Source organism: Crocuta crocuta, unplaced genomic scaffold (assembly GCF_008692635.1).
Source record: "Crocuta crocuta isolate KB4526 unplaced genomic scaffold, BGI_CrCroc_1.0 scaffold132, whole genome shotgun sequence".
In the NCBI taxonomy this organism is placed as follows: domain Eukaryota; kingdom Metazoa; phylum Chordata; class Mammalia; order Carnivora; family Hyaenidae; genus Crocuta; species Crocuta crocuta.
This window is the reverse complement of record NW_027528611.1, coordinates 3,730,619-3,757,812: the sequence shown is the minus strand read 5'-3', so window position 1 is coordinate 3,757,812 and position 27,194 is coordinate 3,730,619. Positions and strand designations below refer to the sequence as shown.

Here is a 27,194-nt window from a genome sequence, read left to right as displayed (position 1 = left end):
TTAAAAAAATGTTTATTCATTTTTGAGAGAGAGAGAGAGAGACCGAGCGTGAGCTGGGGAGGGGCAGAGAGAGAGGGAGACACAGAATCAAACGAAGCAGGCTCCAGGCTCTGAGCTGTCAGCACAGAGCCATACTTGAGATCCGCGAGATCATGATCTGAGCTGAAGTAGGATGCTTAATTAACTGGGCCAGCAGGTACCCGGGGAAGGTCATTTTGAACTTTACCAAGTGTTTGTCATTATTTTAGGAAAATGTCACTCTTGGCAGTGCTGATCATGGAATTGAGTCTGTCAGGGTTGAGAATCACTAACTTAAGACTAAATTCTGAAACTGCTGAAGTTTGCTCTTGATACACTCTCTTCTCTTCTCCCACCTCCTCATGTACCTCATTGCCCCAATTCTGCCCTCAGCTCTCCAGTACCATAACCCCCTCCCAAGCCTGCATGCCCTCCTCCGCTCACTTTCACACCAAAATTCCCAATTCTTTAGGATACATGATTTCAGCTAAGTCAGGGAGGAATGTAGGCAACATATTTTAGAGAAGGAATACTACTCTAATTAGACCAATTCTAATTCAGTAAATGTCCCACAGGTCAGCTTCCCTAAATTCCTCTTACTTTTTTAGCGTTTGGAGCCACAAATACTCTGGAAGTTTCCAGTTTGTTTCTGATTTTCCAGAAATGGTTTCCATGGCAGTGGGGGAAGAGCAGGGCTCTGGACAGCTGTTTGTGGTATGTAGGTCTTTGGAGAGTTGGAGAGTTCCAAAATGTAGAAAATCCAGATAAGGACATGCTAAGCTTGTTGAAGCAGAGTGCCTCCAGCTCTTTGGTCTAGTGCTTTCCTAGGCAGAGCTGAAAACATGCATTTCTCTTTTCTAAGAGAAATCTGTTTTCTTTTTCTTTTCCTCTTTCCTTCTTTCTCTCTTTTTGAAATCTGTGTGTTTTTTAAATTCATGTTAAAGAAAGGACTGCAGTTTAGGAATGCATTTCATGGGGCGCCTGGGTGGCTTAGTCGGTTAAGCGTCCGACTTTCGCTTAGGTCATGATCTCACGGTTTGTGGGTTCGAGCCCCGCGTCAGGCTCTGTGCTGACTGCCAGCTCAGAGCCTGGAGCCTATTTCAGAGTCTGTATCTCCCTCTCTCTCTGACCCTCCCCTGCTCACGCTGTCTCTCTCTCTTCTAGAAATAAATAAAACATTAAAAAAAAAAAAGGCATTTCATTTGAGAAACTNCGAACCGTGAGATCATGACCTAAGCGAAAGTCGGACGCCCAACCGACTAAGTCACCCAGGCGCCCCTTGAGAGACTGTCTTAACTGGAGTTAATGTGAAGTTAGAGGCCTGGCAATGTATTTTTTTTCTTGATGTCAGTAGAATCCAACCGCAAGTTGACTTGCAGCTCTTTAGTCCTCTGAGCCCACAGAAGTTCTTGCTCTCTTTGAGGAAGATTTGCTGCAAGATAGTTGCGTGGTCAGGTGCAGGTGTTGTTTCATTCGGTCTTTTCTCAGATAGGGAGTCTAGCTTTCCCCTCAGCTAACCCCGGGCCCTGGGCTACCTTTGAGGACTCTGTTTCTGAGACCATTTATCCATTAATTCTGTCATGAAACTTGTATTGACCACTTGAATTATTTGCCAAGCACCAGCAACTCCAAAAAGAGAGACAAGCCTCCCTTTCAGGGACTCAACTGCATCCAGCAAAAAACAGTCCTGTAAACAATAAGCTCAGCAAGGCATATTAAGAAGTATCTGTGGAGCCTGGGGCAGTGGGGGGTCGCGGGGCAGAAAGATGATGTCAGGCAGAGGGAGCTGCATGAACAACGGTACCGGTACCAAGCTGAGAAACAGTAGGGTGCCTTTAGGAGACTGCCTATGGTTCTGTGTCACTGGAATGTAGGGCTTGAGGGTGGAACATAGCTAGAGATGATATTGGAAAGATGGAGGCTAGGTCTTAGATGCCTATATACTACACCAACGCATCTGGGTAGGGCTCAGCTGCTTCTCTGTTGCCATTGATCCGGGTCCAAGGCAGCAAACTTCTCCAGACTGCTGCACCTCTGCTGATTTTGTTAAAAGTCAGAGACATGGTATAGTGTAGTTGAGGCTGCAGGTTCTTGAGCCATACTGCTCGATTTTGATTCCTAGCTTGCTGTGATCTTGGGCAAGGTATTTAACCTTTCTATGCTTCAGTTCTCTCTTCTGTCAAGTGGAGATAATAGTAGTCCTTTATATCATGGGGCCGTTGAGAGAAATTAATGAATTAAAAATGTAGAACAAAGTGCTTATTAGGACAGTGCCTGGAATAAAGTAAGTAATCACTAAATATTAGCTATTATTTTAAAAATAATTTTTACTCTCAGAGAAATACCCTTCTTTTTCATTTTTCCTGGTGTGTGTGTGTGTGTGTGTGTGTGTGTGTGTGTGTGTATGTGTATCTATATATAAATGCTGCTAGACAGAGTTTATTTAAAAAATTAAAAAAATTTTTTTGATGTTTTTTTTATTTCTGAGAGAGAGAGAGAGAGAGAGAGAGCGTGAGCAGGGAGAGAGAAAGGGGAACAGAGAGAAAGGGAAGCACAGAATCCGAAACGGGCTCCAGGCTCTGAGCTGTCAGCACAGAGCCCGACATGGAGCTCGAACCCACGAACCGTGAGATCATGACCTGAGCCGAAGTCGGATGCTTAACCAACTGAGCCACCCAGGCGCCCCTAAAAAAATTTTTTTTAAGTAGGCTTCATGTCCAGCACAGGGCTTGAACTTACAACTGTGTGATTATGACTGTGAGATCAACACCTGAGCTGAAGTGAAATCAAGATCAGTCACTTGGGCACCTGGGTGGCTCAGTTGCTTAAGCATCTGACTCTTGGTTTTGGCTCAGGTCTTGATTTTCTGGTTCGTAAGTTGGAGCCCCATGCAGGCTCCACACTGACGGTGTGGAGCCTGCTTGGGATTCTGTCTCTCCCTCTCTCTCTGCCCCTGCCCCACTCACTTACTCTCTTTCTCTCTCTCAAAATAAATAATCTTAAAATTAAGAGAGAAAAAGAGTCACTTAACTGACTGAGCCACCCAGGTGCCCCTTCTAGACAGAGCTTTTAGAATATACTCTCTCTCCTTTAAAAAAAAAACCTTGCACTTTCTTTCTGCTTGTCTCTAATGGGAAGGGTGTGCCTTCTACCTCAACTTCACAGATAAGTTTATTTCCGTGTTTACATATGACACTCTTAAACCTGGTTTAACATGTCTAGTTAATCAGAGTATTATAGTTGGCTTACAGTGTGTGATAGAATATGGTTGGATTGTTGGGTATACCCTTTAGCTCATTCCATCTCTTTGGCAATTATCATTTATTCACTTTGTATTGTAATCAGTAAAATTTAATTGAGCATTCTTGTCTTAGACCTTGTGCCAGACACAGATGGAAATGACACAAATTTAGCTCTAGAGGAGCACGTAGTCCTTCTTAGGGCTAGAGACCTTACTTTTTTCTTGTTTTTTTAATTATTTAATGTTTATTTTTTGAGAGAGAGAGGGAGGAAGGGAGGGAAAGAGAGAGAAAGAGAAAACACGAGTGGGGAAGGGGCAGAGAGGGAAACACAGAATCTGAAGCTGGCTCCATACTGTCAGCACAGAGAGCCTGATGTGGGGCTCGAACCCATGAACCATGAGATCATGACTTTAGCTGAAGTTGGACACTCAAACCCACTGAGTCACCCAGGTGCCTTAGGAACTTTTTTTTTAATGTTTTATTTGTTTTTGAGAGACAGAGAGAGAGACAGACAGACAGACAATCCCAAGCAGGCTCCAGGCTCCAAGTTGTCAGCACAGAGCCCAACACAGGTCTCAAACCCATAAACTGTGAGATCATGACCCGAGTTGAGTTGGACGCCCAACAGACTGAGCCACCCAGGCACACCACCCCCCCTGCCGCATCCCAAGACCTTTTTTGATTTTTGAACCTATTTACACCTGTGAATATGCTATCTTAGGTATTTGTTCATTGAATAATCTCTTCAGGGAAAACTATTCAGGGGTTTGCCAGGGCTTTTCTTTCACCATCAGATGTGAAAGATAGCTCATTTTGAGCAGTCTGTGCCTCTTTTTTTTTTTTTTTTAATGTTTTATTTATTTCTGAGAGAGAGACACAGCGCGAATAGGGGAGGGTCAGAGAGAGAGGGAGACACAGAATCCGAAACAGGCTCCAGGCTCTGAGCTAGCTGTCAGCACAGAGCCTGACACGGGGGTCGAACCTAAGAACCGTGAGATCATGACCTGAGCTGAAGTTGGACCCTGAACTGACTGAGCCACTCAGGAACCCTGAGAAGTCTGTGCCTCTTAAAATAGGCATACATGTTGGTCAAAATTATGACCAATTCTACTAAAAAATTAAGAACAGCCTTGTGTATGGAGTCTTTTTCCCTCAGTTTCCTCTTTGAGCAATTTTCAAAGCTCAGATAACTTATATGCCACACTTCTCTAAATAATTGTTTCAGCCTATACCATGAAGAAATCTCTGTCCACATTTCAGTAGTGAATAACCAACAATACCTGTTAGTAGAATAGGCCTCTTCTGAGCATTAGCAACAGCAGTTTCACTTTGGCTAATCTGGGAGTCTGTGTGTAAGTCTTAAAATTAGAAATGTAATATTCAGATTTCATTAATTCTAAGACTTGGGACATGAGGTATAATATCTTCAAGGCTGGCATAGGGGAAAGAATCTGGGATCCAATCACTTTGGAAACTGAATGGTTAAAGAATTGAGAGGGAAGAGGACAGCTGTCTCTGAGTTACAGTTGATGAGGGTCCCCCACTATCTGAGTTCTAATTCTAGAATGACCCATAAAAGGGTATGTAGAAAAGGCATTGGATAAGAAATTGCAGCCATAATTCCAGGTGGTAGTCAAATATGTTAACAGTCAATTAGATGAGGAGTCCATTTGTAACATGCCTTACATGCCTGGATCCTTGCTAGTGGGCCAGATTGCAAGTATTCAGTTCTAGAAGACTGGCTTGGGTCACCTGGCTGGCTTAGTCAGTAGAGCGTGCAACTCTTGGTCTTGGGGTTGTGAGTTTGAGCCTCAAGTTGGGTATAGAGATTACTTTAAAAAAATAAAACCTTTAAAAAAGAAGAAGAAGATGAAGAAGACTGGCTCAAACCAGACAGGGTATTAGGGCTTCAGCTAAACAGGCTAGGTTTTAGCAAGGTTTCATGCTTAAGAAAGGGAATTAGAATGTTCATTAGGGCAACTGTTGAGCATTAAGGAAAGAGAGCTCTCTAGAATCTCCAGAATATTTTTTTTAACATTTTATTTATTTCTGAGAGAGAGAGGCAGCGTGAGCAGAGGACGGTCAGAGAGAGGGAGACACAGAATCTGAAACAGGCTCCAGGCTCTGAACTGTCAGCACAGAGCCCGATGCAGGGCTTGAACCCACGAATCATGAGATCATGACCTGAGCGGAAGTCAGCTGCCCAACCGACTGAGCCACCCAGGTGCCCCTAGAATCTCCAGAATATTAACTGGCCTAGTATTGGGATGGGAAGGTAGGGTAAATGGAAGGGCCTCAAGTCATCAACTACATAGGTACCCTTGGTGTGTGGAATTTTGTATAATTGGTTACAATTATTGAGTGTAAATATCATGTCTAGGGGGGAAATTTGGCAGTATCTGTCAGAATGTAGACTGTATAATTCCACTTTTATGAATTCATCCTACAGAAGGAATCAAACCAAGTGAGAAAAGCCTATAATGCTATTTAATGAGATAAATGTAAAAAAGTAATTAGTAGGGACTTATTAAATAAATTATAATGCTCCATACAGAGGTGTTGCTTATAGCTTATGCTCCAATTCTTAAAAAGTATTTAAGAATTTGACCGTGTAAAATGCCCAAGATACACTGTTCATTAAAAATAAAATATTTCTATTTTATACATCTATCTATCCTGCAGCCATAATTCCAGGTGGTGCTCAAATACATTAACAGCCAATTACATGCCCATATGTAACATGCCTTACATGCCTGGATCCTTGCTAGTGGGCCAGATTGCAAGTATCTAGTCCTAGAAGAAGACTGGCTTGGGTCACCTGACTGACTCAGTCAGTAGATATACATATTTCAATATATATAATTCTGTATGTTAGAAACTTATTTTTTCCTTTTATACCTTTTCCTTTTTTCCTTTATAGTTTTTATATTGTTTCAATTTTTTTATGATAGGCACATCACTATGAAGATGATTTATCTATTACCATTTATCATACTATTTTGAGAGGGCACATTTGTGCACATCTGGTCATATGTGTTTTTGGTAATTCACATCATGGTTGCCTTTTGGGGAGTATATAATACCAATGAGATCTAGTAGAAAAGGGATATTCTAATAATATGGGAGTATCTTATTATACTAGCCCTTTCTCAGATAACAATTATGAACTCTGGACAGTATATTAAAAAAAAGCAACAGCTATTTGAAGACATTGGAAAGTGACCAAATCAGGCAGAAATTGACAGAAAACTTGAAAAATGGGAATGGTACTGGGTAGGTTTCTCATACAACTTTTTTGCCTGAGGATACTCCCTAGTTTGCATGGTGGGTGGTGGCTAGAATGCACGCAAAAATCTACAGTTTTACTAGCTTGGGGAGCTAGAGCATGGAGTTCAGGACTATAAGAGGGCTGGAAAATGAGGGGATAAATCTCAGAGAAGAGAAAGCAACAGAAGAGGGAGCCCTAAAATCTGCTTTTATTTATTTATTTATTTTTTAATAGTTTATTGTCAAATTAGTTTCCACATAACACTCAGTGCTCATCCCCACAAGTGTCCTCCTCCATGCCCATCCCCCCTTCCCCCCCCATCCATCAGTCCTCAGTTTTTGTCAGCATTCAAGAGTCTCTCATGGTTTGCCTCTCTCCCTTTCCCCCACCATTTCCGCCCTTCTTCTCCCCCTTGTTCCTCCGTCAAGTTCCTCCTAATCCTCCTATACGTGCAAACATATGATATTTGTCCTTCTCTGCCTGACTTATTTCGCTCAGCATAACACCCTCAAGGTCCATCCATGTTGCTACACATGGCCAGATTTCATTGTTTCTCATTGCCATGTAGTATTCCATGGTATAGATAAACCACATCTTCTTGATCCATTCATCTGTTGATGGACACTTAGGCTCTTTCCATGTTTTAGCTATTGTGGAGAGTGCTGCTATGAACATTGGGGTACATGTGCTCCTATGCATCAGCATTTCTGTATCCCTTGGGTAAATTCCTAGCAGTGCTATTGCTGGGTCATACGGGAGTTCTATTGTTAGTTTCCTGAGGAACCTCCACACTGTTTTCCAGAGGGGCTGTACCAGTTTACATTCCCACCAACAGTGTAGGAGGGTGCCCGTTTCTCCACATCCTCGCCAGCATCTAGAGTTCTCTGATTTGCTCATTTTAGCCACTCTGACTGGCGTGAGGTGGTATCTCAGTGTGGTTTTGATTTGTATTTCCCTGATGAGGAGGGATGCTGAACTAAAATCTGCTTTTAAATTCTGTCCAAATCATGCATGGGGAAAGGTTTCATGGAGCCTAGAAAAGGCTAGTCAGGAAGCTGAAAGAATTGAACTGAGATTTAGCTCCTGTCTCTTGTGGGGGTGACAGAGTTTAGAGTATGAATCTAGACAAGTAAGTTTCCCAGTAGAACAAAATTCATTTTTCAGAGGAAGATTGACAGAATTTAGAATCTCAATAATGTCCAGTATACAATAATAAATGACTAGATGTGCAATGAAGAAAATGTGACTCATTGTTGAGAATATCAGTCAATAGAAATGGACCTCAAGATGACTCAGATGTTGAAATTATCAGACAAGGACATTAAAACAAACATGGTAATAATAAGTGAACAGATGGAGAATCTCAGTAGAGAAGTGGGAACTATAAAAAGAACCAAATGTAAAATCTAGAACTTAAAAGTACAAAACCTGAAATGAAAAATGTATTGGATGTGCTTAACAGCAGATTGGAGATGGCTAAAGAAAGGATCAGTGAACTTGAAAATAGAGTGACAGGAATTATCCACTTTGAAGAAAAGAGAAAAAAGATTGAAAAACAAAAACAGAGCCTCAGGGACTGTGGGACAATATTAATATGTATGTATTTGGAGTCCTAGAAGGCAAGGAGAGAGAAGACATGTGGCAGATTGTATTTTCCAAAGACGGCTGCACCAGCATCTATCATCATACGTGTTCTTTTCTTGGCCAATAGAATCGGGTTGGAAGTGACATCTAAGCTACACAGAGCAACCACATGTAGGTGCTCCAGTTAACAGTCCTGGCTGAGCCTGGTCTTTGAGACATTCCAACCCAGGAGACAACCATGTGAGTGAAGAAGCCACTCACTCTAGGTGATCCCAGCTCCCAGCCATTCATGGCATACCAGATGAAGCCCCAGAATTCATGAATCAGAGTAAAGCTCTCCCAGTTATCCCTTGAATGAATTTCTGATGCATAAAATCTGTGAGCTTAATGAGATGCTTACTGTTTTATGGCACTAGCTTTGGAGTGATTTGTTATCCTGCAGTAGATAATTAAAACAAGACAAAAACATTTGAAGAAATAATGGCTGACAAGTAAACCAAAGACAACCCAATTGAAAAACAAGCAAAGGATCTGAATAGACATTTCTTTAAGGAGTATGCCTAAATGGACACAAACACAGGAGATATTCAACATTATCAGCCATCAAGGAAATGCAGATCAAAATCACAGTGGCTGCAAGGATGACTGTAATTAAAAAGATAATTACGGTGTTGGTGAAGATATGGAGAAATAATAACAAATGGTGAAGATGTGAAGCAATAGGAACTCTCAAACACTGCTGGTAGGGCTGTAAAATGGTGGAGCCACTTTGGAAAACAGTCTGGCAGTTCCTCAAAAAGTATCAGTTACCATTTTACACAGCAGTTCTGCTCCTACTTGTATACCCAACAAAGTAAATGCTCACATAAGAACTTGTACTTGCATGTTCATAGTGGTATTATTAATACTATCTCAAAAGTGGAAACAACCCAAATGTCCACCAACTGATAAATGATAAACAAAATGTGGTATATCTGTATAATGGAATATTTTTGACCATAAAGAGGAAAGAAGTGCTGATTCCTGTTACAGCATGGATGAATCTTAAAAATATGCTAAATGAAAGAAGCTAGTCATAAGAGACCACATATTATGTAATTCCATTTATGTTAAGTATCCAGAATAAGCGAATCTATTGAGACAGAAAATAGAATAATGGTTACCAGGTTAGGGGGAGTAAGGAGGGTGGGGATGATAGCTGAAGAGTCAAGGTTTGGAAGAGGGTAATGGAAGTGTTCTAAAATTGATTAAGCTTATGGTTGCACAACTCTGAGTATACTAAAAACCATTCAGTTGTACATATAATTTTTTTAATGTTTATTTTTGAGAGGGGGGAGAAGCAGAGAGAGAGGGAGACACAGAATCTGAAGCAGACCCCACGCTCTGACCTGTCAGCACAGAACATGATGTGGGGCTCAAACCCACAAGCTGTGAGATCATGACCTGAGCCGAAGTCAGACACTCAACCGTCTGAGCCACCCAAGTGCACCCATTCAGTTGTACATTTTACATGAATGTGTCTATGATATGTGAATTCTATTTCGATAGAGCTGTGATTAAAAAAGAAATAGTGGCTAAACGTTTCAAGTTTGGTGAAAAACAGATTTATAGAATCCAAGAAGCTCAGTCAGTTCAAAGTAGGGTAGATAAAAAGAAAGCTACTCGAGGCACATCACAGTCATATTGCTAAAAACTAAAGATAAAGAGAAAAATGAGAGCAGCCAGAGGAAAATGACTTCTCACATAGAGGAGAACAACGATATCGATTAATGGCTGACTTCTCATCAATAACAACAGAGGCAAGAATACAATGGGCTGATACCTTTAAAATGCTGAAAGAAGTTCTCAACCTAAAATTCCATATCCAGCTTAAATGTTTTTTAAAATGGAAAGTAAAATAAAGACATTTTTAAACAAATGGAAACAGAGTCCTAGTAGCACTATAAGAGATACTGAAGAAAGTTCTTCAGATTGAAGAGAAATGATGCCAGATGAAAATTTGGATCTTTAGGAAAGAGTCAAGAACACTTGAAATGTAGATGTAAAAGAGTCTATTTATAAAAATTATATATATTTTTTATTCTCAATTTCTATAATAAGGCTGTGGGTCTTGTGGGTCTATCACATATGTATGGTCATCCTCCCGTGTCCACGGTTTTGCTTTCCATGGTTTCAGCTACCTGTGGTCAACTGCAGTCCATAAGCAGATGATTCTCCTTTTGACATATCATTAGAAGGTCAGTAGTAGCCTGATGCTGTGTCTTAGTACCTACATCAGTCACCTCACTTCAGCTTATCATGTAGGCATTTTATCATTTTATATCATCACAAGAAGAAGAGTGAGTAAAGTCAAATGAGCTATTTTGAGAGAAACCACATTCACATAATTTTTATTGCAGCATATTAGAATTGTTCTATTTTGTTATTGTTAATCTCTTATTTGCCTAATTTATAAATTAAACTTTGTCATAATTCTGTTTTAATAAGAAAAAAAACATAGTATATATAGGATTCAGTACTGCAATTTCAGACATCCACTCGGGGTATTGGGACGTATCCCTCATGGATAAAAGGGGACTATTATATATGTAATATGTATGACAATTATGGTCCACAGGTGAATGACAGTAAATGAACTATTTTGTTGCAAAGGTTTCTAAATTTTTATTTGAAGTAGTACAATATTAACTGTAAATAGATTGTGATAAGTTTACATTTTGTATTCCCAGAGTAGTCACACTCACACCGGTAAGGAGGTTTAGCTAAAAAACTCATAAAATAATTATAATGAAATACTAAAAGTAATTAGGTTAACCTAAAAAGAAGGCAGGAAAGAGGAATAGAGGAACTAAAATCAGATGAAACATTGAATGCTAAACCAAAATCAACCAATCTCAATAATTACATTAAGTGTAAATGGATTGACCACTCCAAAGTAATGGTAGAGGTTGTCAGACTAGACAAAAAAGGGGTAGACACAAATAGATTGAAAGTGAGAGGATGAAAAAAGGCACACCGTGTGAACAGTAAGCACAAGAATGCTGGAGTGGATATTATCATCAGACAAAATAGACTTCAAGACAAAGATTACTGCTAGAGATAAGAGGGTACCTGAGTGGCTCAGTGGGTTGCGCGTCCAACTCTGGATTTTGGCACAGGTCATGATCCCAAGGTTGTGGAATTGAGCCCTGCATCAGGCTCCACGCTGAATGCGGAGCCTGCTTAAGATCTCTCCCTCTCCACTCCCCCACCTATCCCCCTCTTGCCCTCCCCCTACTCAATCTCTCTCTCTCAAAAACTGCGGAGATAAACATTTCATAGTAAAAGGATAATTTCATCAGGAAGACAGTGGCTCAGTTAAGTGTGGCTTAATCAAATGTGGCTGAAATCAAGTGGTTCTTGATTTCAGCTTAGGTCATGATCTACATGGTTCATGAGATTGAGCCCTGTATCGACTTGGAGTCGGCTTGGGATTCACTCCTTTGTCTCTCTCTCTCTCTCTCTCTCAAAGTAAATAAACTTAGAAAAGACACAATCATTAATGCATATGAACCTAATAAAATAGCTTCAATACACATGAAGTAAAACCAAACAAAAGCCAACAAAAGCAAATCCACAATTACAGTAGGGTGCTTTCAATACTCCTTCCTCAGAGTTGATAGAAAAACTTGCAGAACATCAATAAAGATATAGAAGATCTGAATAACATTATGCATTGCCTTGCCTAATTGACATTAATAGAACACTACATGTAACAACTAGAGAACAACATTCTTTTCAAGTGCACAGGGAATGTTTTAAAAAATAGACCGTACATTAAACTATAACATTTCTCAACGAGTTTCAAAATATTGAAAACTTATATAGTATATTCCCTGACTACAGTGGAATAAGTTAACAAGATGACTAAAAAGCCCTGCACATTTGGACTATTTAAAATACATTTCTAAATAACACATGGTCAAAGAAAACATTTTATGAAAGAGATTAGATAATGTTAGCTAGCTGGCAATGAAAATTCAACATATCAAAACTCATAGGATATAGCAAATAAAGTGCTGGGAAATATGTAGGTTTAAATGCTTATATTAGGGAAAAGTTTAAAAATCAATGATTGAGGTTTTCAACTTAAGATGCTAGAGAAAGATGAACATAATAAACCCAAGTAGTAGAATAAAGGAAAAATCACTGACATTGAATATAGGACAAAAATAGAGAAAATTAATGATGACAAGAGTTTTTTTTTTTAAAGATCAATAAAATTAACCTTTAGTGAAACTCATCAAGAAAAAAAATCATAAATACTATCAAGGGTGAAAGAGGGGATATAGATAGATCTTATAGATGTTAAAAGGTAGTAAGTGATTATTCAATATCATCAAAAAACTCAACAACCTAGTTGAAGTGCACATAATTATTTGAAAAACAGAACAGTAGAATTGACTATGAAATAGAATATCTGAGTAGCCCCATGTCTATTAAAAAATTGCATTTGTTATCAAAACTCTATTTTATAAAGAAAACTCCGGGTCCAGATAGTTTTATTGATAATTTCTGTTGAACACTTGAATAAGAAATAGTACCCATTTAACACAAATTATTTTTGGGAGATAGAGAAGGAAAACACTTCCCATCTTGTTTAATATGTCTATCATAATCTTGGTAACAGAAACCTGACAAAGATTTTGCAGACGTTGCATTGCAGACGATGTGGATGTCGATGTAGAACTCCTATGGTTTCTAAAAAAAAAAAAAAAAAAAAGTTAACAGAACTAATAAATGAGTTTAGCAAGGTTGCAACATACAGGAACATATAAACATCAGTTTTCACAGAGATTGGAAATGAAGAAGTAAGGGGCGCCCGGGTGGCTTAGTAGGTTAAGCGTCCGACTTTCGCTTAGGTCATGATCTCGCAGTTCGTGGGTTCCAGCCCCGCGACGGGCTCTGTGCTGACTGCCAGCTCAGAGCCTGGAGCCTGTTTCGGAGTCTGTCACTCCCTCTCTCTCTGACCCTCCCCTGCTCACGCTGTCTCTCTCTCTCTCCTAGAAATGAATAAAAGATTAAAAAAAAAATTGTAAAAAAATGAAGAAGTAAAACTATTTACAGATACAATTGTTTACATAGAAAATCCTAAAAAACCTACCAAACAACCACTAGAGCTAGTAATTGAATTTAGTAAGGTTGTAGAATACAAAGTCAATATCGTGACGCCTGGCTGGCGCAGTTGGAGGAATGTTGGACTCTTGGTCTTGAGGTTGTAAGTTTGAGTTCCATGCTGGGTATAGAGACTACTTAAAAATTTAAAAAAAACCAAAATCCATATGAAAATAACACTTTTACTTCTATCTTCTAGCAGCAAACAGCTACTAGAAGTTTCCTTTATAATAGTTTCAAAAATATAAAATATAATATAAATTGAAAAAAGTTGTAAAAAGATGTAAACTATAAAATGTTGCCTAGAGAAGTTAAAGAAGACGCGAATAAATGTGACATACCTTGACTATATACTGTCTTCAAGGATACATTGACTTATCCTTGTGAATATGTCAGGCCTTCCTCAGTTGAGGTATGTAGTTCCAATCAGAATTTCAACAGGTGCTTTTTTCCCCCCTTCTACAAAAATTGTCAGGCTGATTTGGCTGATTTAAAAATTTGTATGGAAATGTAAAGTACTTAGGATGATCAAAATAATCTTGGGGAAAAAAAGCGAAATGAGATTTATACTTTTTTCAGACTTAAAATGAAACTACTGTAATAAGGCCAGTGTGGTATTGGCATAAGGATAAGTAGACCAGTGAAACAAAATAGAAAGTTCAGAAATAAACTACTGTAGGGGTACTTGGGTGGCTCATTTGGTTAAGCATCCGGCTGTTGAGTTTAGCTCAGGTTCCTGAGTTCGAGCTCCATGTTGGACTCTGCGCTGAGAGCATGGAGCCTGGTTGGTATTCTCTCTCTCACTCACCTCACTCACTCACTCAATCTAAACAAACAAACAAACAAACAAATAAACTACTGTATATAAATTGCACCTTAAATAACACAAAACAATTTAAAAATCCAATACTGGAAACAAAATTCCAGGAGAATTTTCTTCTAAGAAAAGCATGTATTTGCTCATGTAGAAATTTTGTGAGTAAAACCTATTAGGACAAACTTCTAAGATTGAAAGGCATATTTCATCACATGATCCAGGATGGAATAATGTTAGCTACTTTAATGATTGAGATATTTTGTTTAGATGATTTAGGGGTCCTGTATTTAAGTCCACAGCTTGATGTGTTACATTTTTGCTAAAAGTCATGCCTATGGTGTCGCTGAGCAGTGAAAATGCTTTGATACGGATTTGCTTAGGAAGCTTAGAAACCAAGACCCGGGCTGTGATCACCTTAGTGGAAAAAAATAGTGAAGGAAGCAAAACAAGTATTTGCAGACATACTTACTTTTGTGGAGTTTCAATTTCTTTGGGACCTGAAGCAGACTGATTATTGCAACTTATTGGCTGTATCATCAGCAATCAAAGTACTGAATTACAGGGTATAGGGTAGTGGGAGAGTTGAACGAAGGCTGGGTTAAGTCTCGTTTCTGTCATTTATTTAGTCCCAGGTTTACCACTGGCTAGCTGTGACTCTTGGGCAAGTCATTTAACTTTCTGGCCATTTGCAAATTATAGATTTGAACTGAATATTCCTTCTACTCTGAAATTCTGTGAATCTAAAAATCTAAGAATCCTTACTTCCTAACATTGTGGTACATTTTCACAAAGATATCTGAGAGTCTTTCTCTGTTGTCTCTTTGGCAGATTGCAATCCTCTGGCAGAAATGAAACCTGATCAAAATCTGTTTTTCCAGCTTGATTTCATCTTAGCTTCTATGCTCTGTAACAGTAACAGATGGCCAGAAAATGTTTCCCCACATACTTGAAGTGGAATAGCAGGCTTCCATTAGCCTTTTCAGCAACCCTGGAATCAGAGATACCATCCTCAATTAGGAACACAGATGCTGAATGAAGTGGTTTCAGATCAGATATCAGATCTGGTTACCTTGGTTGAGCAAACCTCACCAGTCCTTCTCCACAACTGGCCCCATGGATTACCTTTTTACCTATTCTTTGTTATTACTGTAAAATGCAGTCAAAATCTGTTGAGGAATTCTTGCTGCCTTTTTTGAGAAGCTAATAAGTTGATAATCCACTTTTTGTTGAATCCTAAAAGTAAATTGATAAATGTATTATTGTTCCTAGGGGAGAACAGCCATGGTGGTCCAGCAAACCTGCATGTAATCTCTGTAGAGAGATTCTCTACTCTGATAGCCAAACTTATATAATGAAAGGAAATTTTTCCTCTTACTTGCTTATTCTTCTGTACCCTACCTGGAAATATGATCACTTTTCATCCGGGACCTCATCTACTTTGAGGTCGGAAGACCGGTTCTTCGGGGATTTGTGTTTGTCCAGTTGTTCCTCTGTGTTGGTGCTATTGATGAGGGCCGTATGCCAAGAGGCTGATGACCAGTCCTCACTGAGGTTAGTCTCTAGTCCTGGCTGCCTGGTGTTCACACACTTGTAGTTGTTTCCAAGATAAGTCTACCTGGTTACTATCAGGTAGCAGGGTTCTTTTCCCTCTACAGAACTGCCCTGAGAAGTCAGTGCTGTCATTTGCCAGATGACATGGCTACAAAGTTCATAGAATTCTGCTGATTACCACCTGTAGGCTTGTTGTTTTCAATTGGTTGGTCTTGCCTTTACAAGCTTGATTTTGGCTAGATTAATTGATAATTTTGTTCCCTATCCTCGGTTCTCTTGTGACCCTAGAGGGACAAAGGATGAAAATCTATTCTTGGAGCCAGAGTGGGGACTCTGGAAAGGCTTTCTGGGGAATAGTAATTCGGTTTTAACCTTGTTCAGATTTCAATTTGTAGACACCTGGATGGAAAGGATAGAAATAGGCATACTAGGAATGGAGGATGATACATTGAGATAGAAAGAGATCTGAGCAGTTGTCTCTTGAAGAAAGCTTGAACCCTAGGATTATAACCTAGGCCTCCTAAATCTATTTTTTAAAAGATAATAATGTAATCCTTTTCTAAAGGCAGCAGTGGAGTCCAGAAATAATAATTAGTATTTATTTATTGAGCATTTAACAAATGCTAGATATTTAGTGTATGTTAGTTAGCTCTGTTAATCCCACCAGTCCTGTGAAGTTGAACAGTTTGCCTAAAGTCACAGCATTAGTGAGAGAGCCAGACTTTGAGCCCAAGTCTAATTCTAAAGCCTGTACTCTTAAACACTAAGCCATGATAAGAATAGAATTTGAACATTCTTTGTTCTTGAAGAATGGATTTATGCATCTCTTTTCCATTGGAAACCTCTTGTTTTCCCTTCCTTGAATCACTTTAGCTGATTAACTGAAAACGCAAACCATTTTCAAACTTTAGAGAACAGAAAAATCACCCTGAGTTTGTAAAATGCCGATTCCTTACTCCCCTCCCCATTGTGATTCAGCGTATTTGGAGTGTAGCCCAATAACCTACATGCTAAAATAAACATATACACCAAGGTGATTCTACCCATGTGATCACAGGACCATAGTTTGAGACACATTGCCCTAAATGCTGGCAAGGTTAGGATGAAATGTAACACAGTCTCGTACTTTTTTATTCATGGCTGGAAAAATGACATGTATTTTATATGGAGCTGGAAATAGAGTTAGATTTTGCATAGAACACAATGTAGAAGTTAGGTACAGGGTGCCTATTTAGTAGAATCACTTGGAGAATGTCAGTGCTAGCATGTGTGTAACTTATTGCTGACTGTGTTTGTTTCATTTTATTCAAAGTATGTTTCTCCTATTTTTCAGAGAGGTTTTTATCATAAGGAAAATAGCGTGTCTAAGTGACTCTCAGCCTTTTCTCTCCTGCAATATTGAAGGTGTCCTTACTTCCATCTCTGACAGTGTCTCATACCTACCATGATTCTCTGTTGGGGCAGGAAAGTGGGGTCTTATCCCAATCTGTGGGGAGAAGAGGACACATACAGTTACAGTCTTTAAAACTAATATTTTGGGGCGCCTGGGTGGCTCAGTCGGCTCGGCGTCCGACTTTAGCTCAAGTCATGATCTCACGGTTTGTGGGTTCGAGCCCTGCATCGGGTTCTGTGCTGGCAGCTCAGAGCCTGGAAGCTGTTTTAGGTACTGTGTCTCCTTCTCTGTCCTTCCCCCACTCATGCTCTGTCTCTCTCTCTCAAAAATAAACTATAAAAGAAATTAAAAAAGAAAATAAAACTGATTTTTGATCTTCAAAAACTCTTACCTTTAAGACTAATACTTCTGAGGGTGACTCACCCCAATTTCTGAGCTGCTGTGGCTTTCCTGAATACATAAGAGCAGAGGAAGGGTTGCTAGGAGGAAATAATTGTAGTATCTTTCTTAAATATAAAAGACTTGAAAAAGAAGTCCTGCCTGTACCTAGTGGTTATAAATAATGTTGAGTTCTGTTTTCTGTGTTCTTTCCTTCCCACAGGACTGTGTTTCCTCCCTCCAAGTTCCTAAGGGTCATGCACTATATATTTTCCTTTAGTTTCAATTGTTATTCTTGTTTTATGTAGTGGAAGTGTTTAATATGTTCTTTTTTTTTCTTCCTTTCACACCTCAGTCCTATTTCCTTACAGGTAACCATTCCATGAAGGAAAAGAGAAATTCTCTTTCCCTCCATAGCAAGTTAGTTTTTAGATGATAGGAGCCATTGTAGAAAGCTTGTCTTTTGAGTTCAGAGAATAAAATTGGTTCATACCCAATAAATGTTGACTAAACACTTTTTATGAATTAAAATCAGTAAAAGTATGTGTAAGGGTATAGGATTTTATTTTACCCTATTTAAAAGCTAATAATTAGCCTGTTGTAGTTTATGGATGCTGACAGAACACATGAGACTCCTGGATCAGAGATAGAGGACTTTATTACTCACAGCCGAGCAAGCAGCCTAAGCATATGTTTGCATTAATTTCCCTTTGCCCCCTCAAGTCCCACGGGAATGACACAATGGACCTAGATGGATGCTTGTACATATGTTATAGGAATGGAACTTTGAAGTAAGTGGTAAGCAAGCCTGCTCTTTGTCCTAGGGTGGGGCACATTACTTTATCCCTCAGAGCTGATCTTGGCAAACCCAATCCTGAGAAGTGGCCTGGGTAAGGAGTGGTCAGGATCATGTGTTCTTGGCATACTTAGCAAGACATGTAGGAGTGTGAGAGACCCATGGAGGAGTAGCTCTTTGAACAGTAAGTGCATACAGTAGGTAATTGATAGAAATCTTAGAACTACTATGATATATTTGCCATACAAAAATATAGAGAGAGTAATATTGCCATACAGTCACCTTCCATACAGTCACCTCCCAATGTGAGAAATAATTATTTATACAGTTGCAGCTTCCTGTGGACCCCTCCCCTGTCCCACAGGTAGGCAGTTTCCTGAATTTGTTGTTATCATGCCATTGCATTCCTATGAATCCCTAATTATCATATAGTACTTTTTTTTTGCATGTTTATAAACTTGTAAAAATTTTTTACTATCATTTAAAAATTGTTAAAGAGCCTTTTTACATAGTACCATTTTACGCACTGTAGAAAAAAATTATGAAGATAAAACTTGTGCACATCATGACATTATAGTCCAAGGTAAACCAAAACCACTAAAATATAGCTTAGTAGTGGAAAGGGTGTATGTGAAAAAAATAAAAGTTGGTAAACAATATGTAACTTTAAAGTCAATTATATCTAATATATATAAGGGCTGAGTATAATTATAGATGGAGGACAAGAGACAATTCATTATTGAGGTGGACAGTAATGACTCTGAGAGGCAGCAGCAGTGAGAATTCCAGGGATGAGATTCATCTGGACATTTTGTCATACAGGAGAGAGGGATATGCTGTGAGGAATTGCTCTTAAATTGATCTAACTGAAAGAGAGAAGGGAGCTGGGAGTAGGTAGGCAGCAGGATAGTTAGCTGAGAGGTATGTGGGTATGCCAGGTAACCATTTTGATTAGGAGGGATGCCTAAGACTAAGCCTCTGACCTCACAGGACTTCACATCTAATTACACAGGGGTGGTTACATACAGGAGAATTAGAGAACATCCTAAGACCCTCTATGGTTATGACTTAAATGTAACGGATTTACAGATCTTAAGTGTAACAGATTCCAGAGATGTAGGAGGAAAAGTTTCCTGTGAGTTGCAGCACTTGGGGAATGAAAGCCTCAGTGAGAAGTCTTGCCTTGGGCCTGGCATGGCAGACTGTGATGACGATGTTCCAGGAAAGGGGTGGCAAGAGCACATGAGCAGACTGGAGACAGTGAGCATGGAATAGTGAGAAGACTGGCCTGTGTGAATTATGTCCAGGCATCTTGACCTATATAGTTTCCCATGGTCTGTATTTTGCTGATTGCACGCTTATGGTGCAGTTCAGCGTTTCCCTCTGCCCTCTTTATTTCCTGCAAATTTGCAACTGGACCTAGTACCATGATGAGATTCAGGTTCATTCACTTTGGCAGGACTGTAGGTAAGGGGGTTATTCTTCTGTCACATGAGTAAAGGTATGTGTAAGGTTCTGGGGTTTCATTTGACCTTCCTTGACAAGCCAACAATTAGCCCATCACCATTTTACATTCTTTTTCTTTTTTAATTTACCATTTTAAAAAAGTTTGTTTATTTTTGAGAGAGAGAGAGGCAGAGAGAAAGAGTCCCAAACAGGCTCTGTGCTGTCAGTGCAGAGCCTGACCTGGGGCTCGATCCCACCAACCATGACCTGAGCCAAAATCAAGAGTCAGATACTTAACTGGCTGAGGCACCCAGGCACCCCCGTTTCACATTCTAACGTCATAGAACTCCCTTGTCTGTTTCAAGTAGTGTTAAAAAATATAACTTGCTTTCTGAGATATCCTGGTTTGTCTACTCTCCACCCAACCCCTCACCCTGCTTTTGTTTGTACAGTCTCTTTGCTTCACTTGTCTTCCCTATCTTGCTCAATTTGGATTCCTCTGCCAGCAGTTTCTTTTCAACATGGGTGCCCTGTCCTAAGAAAGAACCTTGGTTAGTTCCTTGAGTTTGTAGGGCTAGCCTGCTCCAGGTCCTTTGGACCTCAATGGGAATCCCTTGCAGTTGACTACACCTCACTAGTTTCAATTGCTGTGATCAAACTGGCCCACATTGCTTTTCAGTTAAAACTTGGTAATCTTGGAGTTCCTCTGTTCTTTGGTCTGTCAGATGCCTCATTGCTTCCGTGTTGATTTGCACAGCTGCTTATAGCATGTGCGTCTGTGGCTATTGATGTTTTTTCCCTCCTGCTTTATCTGGGGGTTTATGAGGCTCCTTTATCTTCTAGTTTTGTTATAAAGGTTATCCGTGGGCTTTTGGTGTTGCTGTCTAGTTGCTCTGTTTTAACGTAGGGATTCAGAAATACCAAAAATCTACCAAAATATAGCAGTTGCCACTGCTATAGCCATTTCTTCAGAACCACTTGAGTAGAAAGATGATACAGTCATGAGTAGAATGATAGGTCTCAACTAACGCCTTACTTGGCATACAGACAATGGGGTCATTAGTCAACATTTGTTCTTTAATTTTCTTTTTCTTTTCTTTTCCTTTTTTTTTTAACTTTCTCTTTTCTCCAAACTAAAAAGCGTTATTGGCTATAATGCCCCATTTAGTGGATTTCCATGGAAATAATAACTTCTTATCTTTAATCTTTTAAGGTTCACCAAGAATCTTTCCCCGGACAAAATCAATTTGAGCACTCTGAAAGGGGAGGGTCAGCTGACCAACCTGGAGCTAGATGAAGAGGTTCTACAGAATGTGCTAGAGCTGCCCACCTGGTTAGCCATCACTCGGGTCTACTGCAACAGGGCCTCCATCCGGGTGAGAACGGGGGTCAGAGTGCTGTTGCTGTCCTTGGCCAGCGGGCATGCTTTCTTGAGGGGCAGCTCCCACAAACCTGAGTCTTTGCTTTCCTCTTTCAGATCCAGTGGACAAAGTTGAAGACACACCCCATATGCTTGGTAATGGCCTTTCTTGACTGCAAGTAATCAAATGGGGATGGCTGGGATCGGGTTTTAAAAGATGTGAGAGAAGATGGGGAGGAGTCCTGATAGGCTATCCTTTTTGGGAGTGGTGATTGCTCTGTCTGACTGTGAGCTTCTCTCTGAGACAGAGTGACTGTTGCCTGGGTTTATCCTGGTATTGCTGTGAGGTACAGTGTTAGCATTGACACACAAGACCCAGGAGTCCTGAGTTGGTTGTTTTGCTTTTTGTGTTTTGTAACAAATTTGCTACCCAGGTTCTACTTTTAGATTTCCTTTGGAATCCTGACAGAGGAAAAATTAGAAATGTAGTTCATGTTGACTATCTGGTGATTATCAGCTGAAAGCCCTGATCTATGCATATCTTTACCCAAAGACTGAAATCTCCAGGAATAGTAATCTCTGTAACTTGGATTTATGTTTTAGCTTTCTGCTATGAGCTAATCTCATGCTTGTCATGGAGTTCTGCTGCTAATGGACATGGAAGAGGGAAGATGAGGCCTCTTTTTGCATTTCAGTTTGTTCATTCATTCGACAAACATTTAATGTCTGCCCACTGTGGGCACACGCACTCAACTAGGGATTAGAGCATTGGGATGAGTAATCCACAGTGTGTACCACGTGTGGGTTTTTGTGCTGATGCTTAGCTCTTCATGGCTTTTATTTCAGTGTCTGGATAAGGTAGAGGTGGAGATGAAGACATGTGAGGAGCCTCGGCCCCCCAATGGACAGTCTCCCATTGCCCTCGCTTCAGGACAGAGGTTAGTTGCTTAGGGCCCTATTAATTGTNGAATGGATCAAGAAGATGTGGTTTATCTATACCATGGAATACTACATGGCAATGAGAATCCATGTAAACTTTTTAGTAAAAAATAAAAACGTTTGGGGTGCCTGGATGGCTCAGTTGATNCCCCCCCCTGCCGGCTCCTCTCCCACTTACTCTCTCCCAAAAAACAAATAAATAAACATTTAAAAAACAACCTTTCTGTGGCACCTGGGTGGCTCAGTTGATTGAGTGTCTGACGTCAGCTCAGGTTTATGAGTTCGAGCCGCACGTCGGGCTTGCTGCTGTCAGCCTTTCAGCACAGAGCCCACTTCGGATCCCCTGTCCCCCTATCTCTGCCGCTTCCCCTTGAGCTCTCCCAAAAATAAAACAAATAAAAAGTCATTGCTGTACCTAACGTCATCTAGGTTTTCTCTTATGCTGTCTTCCAGGAATTTTATATCAGTTTGTTTTAAAATTTTAAGTTGTTTTAAAATTTATTTTTTAATTATGTAAAATACAAAGTTAAAGTTCCAAAGTTAAACATAAAACAAAATATGTTATATGTATGTATGTTTGTGTTGTCCCCTTTCTTACATAGAATATAGCATACCATAAATACTTCCCACATTGCCTTTTTCTTTTAAAAGCATATCCTGGAGATCACTCTATAGAAGTATATAGAGCAATGTTACTTATTCCTTATTCCTTTTTTTTTTTTTTTTAAGTAAGCTTTACGCCCACTGTGGGGCTTGAACTCATGACCCTGACATCAAGAGTCGCGTGTTTTGCCGACTGAGCCAGCCAGGCACCCCCCTTTACTCCTTTTTGAATTTACAGAATACTCAGAATATTTTTGGGAGGCATAATAGTTTATATAGCCAGTTCTCTATTGATAGATATTTGAATTATTTCTGGTTCTTTTGCTGCTACAAATAGTGCAATGATAAATGACTTTGTTCATGAGTCACTTAGTATTTTTCCAGCATATATTAACTCTTTATTTATTTTTAAAAATTTTATTTAATCTAGTTTTTAAATTTACATCCAAGTTAGTTAGCATATAGCGCAACAGTGATTTCAAGAGTAGATTCCTTAATGCCCCTTACCCATTTAGCCCATCCCCCCTCCCACAATCCTTCAGTAACCCTATTTGTTCTCCATATTTAAGTCTCTTATGTTTTTGTCCCCCTCCCTGTTTTTATATTATTTTTGCTTCCCTTCCCTTATTTTCATCTGCTTTGTATCTTAAAGTCCTCAGATGAGTGAAGTCATATGATATTTGTTTTTCTTTGACTGACTAATTTCACTTAGCATAATATCCTCCGGTTCCATCCACGTAGTTGCAAATGGCAAGATTTCATTCTTTTTGATTACTGAGTAATACTCCATTGTATATATATACCACATCTTCTTTATCCAAATGTCGATGGACATTTGGGCTCTCATACTTTGGCTATTGTTGATAGTGCTGCTGTAAACATTGGGGTCCATATACCCTTTTGAAACAGCACACCNTTTTTTTAAGTTTATTTATTTTGAGAGAGGGAGAGAGAGAGAGAGACAGCACGTGCCAGGGAGGGACAGAGAGAGAGAGAGAGAAAGAGAGAATTGCAAGCAGGCTCTGTTCTGGCAGCATGGAGCCCAACGTGGGGCTCAAATCCACAAACCATGAGATCATGACCTGAGCCAAAACCAAGAGCTGACAGCTTAACCAACTGAGCCACCCAGGTGCCCCTTCCAGCATATTTTAAAAACCATTTTATTGAACTATAATTCACATACCATAGAATTCATCCATTTGAAGTATACAGTTCAATGGTTTTTAGTATTTACACCATGTTGTACAACTATAACCATGATCAATTTTAGAACATTTTAATCACCCAAACCCCATACTACCTATTAGCAGTCACTCCTCATTGTCCCCTGCCTTAGCCATAGGTGGCCATTAATTTACTTTCTGTATCTATTCTGATCATGTCCTATAAATGGAATCATTTACTCTGTGGTCTTTTGTAACTGGCTTCTTTCACTTAGCATAATATTTTCAAGGTTTAGGTATATTCTAGCACTATCACTAGTTTACTCCTTTTTATGGGCAAATAATATTCTATTGTATGGATGGATATACCACATTTATTTATCCATTCATCAATTGAGGGACATTTGGGTTGTTTCTACTTTTTTTGCCAGCATATTTTGGGATAGTTTCCTAGAAGTGGGACTCCTGGGCTAAAGGGCAAATGCATGTATAATTTTAATAGAAATTGCCCTATTCTCTTCTATAAGGATATAACTTTATGTTCCCATCAGCATTGTGTACTATTCCTTGTTTTCCCATAGCCTCATCAATAGAGAATATTGTCAGACTTCAGGATTTTTGCCTAATCTAATAGATAGCACATGGAATTTCAGTGTAGTTTTTTGGTAAATTATATTGAAGTGTAACATGTTGAAGAACAAATCATGTGTATGTAATAGTTTAGTGATTCTTTATAAAGTTAACACATCAAGAAATAGACTACTAACTTCCAGAATTCCAGAAGCCTCCCGTGCCCTTTCTAGTCATATCTACCCCCAAGGATCACTTTTATTGTGATTTCTAACACCGTACATTAGTCTTCCCTATTGTTAAAGGTATGTAAGTGTAATCATATAGTGTGTCATCATTTGTGTCTGGCTACTTCAGCTCAACATGGTATTTGTGAGAGCCATCCATGTTGTTACATATATCTGTAGTTCATTCATCCTCATTACTTATATTATTCCAGTACATGCCACAGTCTGTCCAGTTCTATTGTAGATGGCCATTTGGTTTGTTTCTAGTTTCCGGCTCTTAAGTATACTGTTGTTATATGGAACTATCTCTTTCTCAACCTAGACCTAGGCACCGCAAAGAATGAACTTTTCTGTATGAAAATTAAACATATGTAAGAAGAAAGCGTAGTGCTACCGTGAATATTCTTGTACATATCTCTGGTGGACACATTTCTGTTTTCTATGTGTCTAGCAGTAGAGCCGCAGGGGCATAGGCCGTGCATGTGTTCTGCTCTAGTAGATCCTGCTAGACAGGTTTCCAAAGCACTTGCACCACTTTTCCTATTGGCAGTGTATGAGAGTTCCAGTTGCTCGCGCTTAGTATTTTTTATCTTTTTATTTTAGCCATCTGATAGGCATGTAATTGTATCACATCATGATTTTAATTTGCATTTTCTTGATGGTTTGTTTATTGGAATTTTGAATATCCTGATTAATAAAATATTGATATAAGTATTTTTCCTAGTTATCTCATGGGTTCTTTGACTTTTTCATATTAATTTGTAGAAGTTTTTTATATATCCTAAAACCAAGTCCTTAGTTACATACATGTGTTACAAATATCTTCTCCTACTCTGTGGGTTCACTATCACTCTGGTTTTAGTCTTCTCTTTTTCTTATTGAGGCGTAACTGATGTAACATTATATTAGCTTCAGGTGTACAATAAAATGATTTAATATTTATATGTATTACAAAATGATCACAATAAGTCTAGTTAACATCTGTCACCATACTTTATTGCTGCTTTATTATAATTATTCTAAATCGCCTCCTCTGTATTCATGTCTTTTTTTTTCTTTTTTACACTTTTATTTTTTTATTTATTTATTTTTTTTTACAAATAGTTTATTGTCAAATTAGTTTCCACATAACACTCAGTGCTCATTCCCACAAGTGCCCTCCTCCATGCCCATCCCCCCCGCCCCCCCACATCCATCAGTCCTCAGTTTTTGTCAGCATTCAAGAGTCTCTCATGGTTTGCCTCTCTCCCTTTCTCCCACCATTTCCGCCCTTCTTCTCCCCCTTGTTCCTCCGTCAAGTTCCTCCTAATCCTCCTATACGTGCAAACATATGATATTTGTCCTTCTCTGCCTGACTTATTTCGCTCAGCATAACACCCTCAAGGTCCATCCATGTTGCTACACATGGCCAGATTTCATTGTTTCTCATTGCCATGTATTCATGTCTTTTTAACAATTTTTTAAATTGTGGTAAGAAACACAATATAAAATTTATATGAAATTTACTATCTTAACCATTAAAATATTTTTTTAATGTTTGTTTATTTTTGTGAGGGAGAGAAAGAGCGCAAGTAGGGGAGGAGCAGAGAGAGTGGAAGACACAGAATCCGAAGCAGGCTCCAGGCTCTGAGCTGTCAGCACCGACTGACGTGGGGCTCAAACTCACTAATTGTGAGATGACCTAAGCCAAAGTCAGATGCTTAACCAACTGACAGATGCAACACCATCCAGATGTTCCTTAACCATTTTTTTTAAGTTTATTATTTTATTTTGAGAGAGAGAGAGAGAGAGAAGGTGAGCAGGGGAGGGGCAGAGAGAGAGAGAATTGCAAGCAGGCTCCGTGCTGCCAGCGCAGAGCTTGATGTGGGGCTTGAACTCACAAACCATGAGATCATGACCTGAGCTGAAATCAAGAGTTGGTTGTTTAACTGACTGAGCCACTCTGGTGCCACACCATCTACACCATTAAAAAAATTTTTTTTTATGTTTTATTTATTTCTGAGAGAGACAGAGAGAGAGAGACAGAGACAGAGTGAGCAGGGGAGGGTCAGAGAGAGAGGGAGACACAGAATCCGAAGACAGGCTTCAGGCTCTGAGTGAGCTGTCAGCACAGAGCCCAATGCGGGGCTCGAACCCATGAATCGCGAGATCATGACCTGAGCTGAAGTCAGACGCTCAACTGACTGAGCCACCAAGGTGCCCCTAAACCATTTTTAAGTTACAGTTCAGTAGTGTTAACTATATTTGCGTCCTGCAACAAATCTCTAGAACTTTTTCATCTTGCAGAACTGAAACTCTGTATCCATTTGTATTCGTTTGCTATGTCTGCTGTAACATAAAACCAAACTGGGTGCCTAAATAGTTGAAATTTATTTTCTCACAGTTCTGGAGGCTTTAAGTCTATTATCAAGGTGTCAGCAGGTCCTGAGGCCTCTCTCCTTGGCTTGCAGACTCCTGACTTGTCACTGTTTCCTCACCGTGGCCTTTACTCTGTTCCTGCTCATCCCTGGTCTCTTCCTTATTTTTCTTTTTAATTGAAGTATAGTTGACATACAATGTTATATTGGTTTCAGGTGTACAGTATAGTGATTTGACAGTTCTGTACATTATGTACGGCTCACCATAAGTGTAGTTCCCATTTGACCATACATTTGACCATAATATTGTTACAATATTATTGACTAT

The 27,194-nt window shown here is 39.4% G+C and overlaps 1 protein-coding gene across 1 annotated transcript in view; it reads left to right on the top strand.

Annotated features, from left to right (window-relative positions):
- The window catches only part of BLTP3A (bridge-like lipid transfer protein family member 3A), a 73,403-nt gene that overhangs the window by 8,992 nt on the left and 37,217 nt on the right, over nt 1-27,194 (top strand). Inside the window, exons 2-4 of the mRNA XM_077754936.1 lie at nt 20,861-21,023; nt 21,125-21,163; nt 21,854-21,945. Of these exons, the coding sequence (XP_077611062.1) occupies nt 20,861-21,023; nt 21,125-21,163; nt 21,854-21,945 (294 nt within the window). The remainder of the gene's footprint in view (nt 1-20,860; nt 21,024-21,124; nt 21,164-21,853; nt 21,946-27,194) is intronic.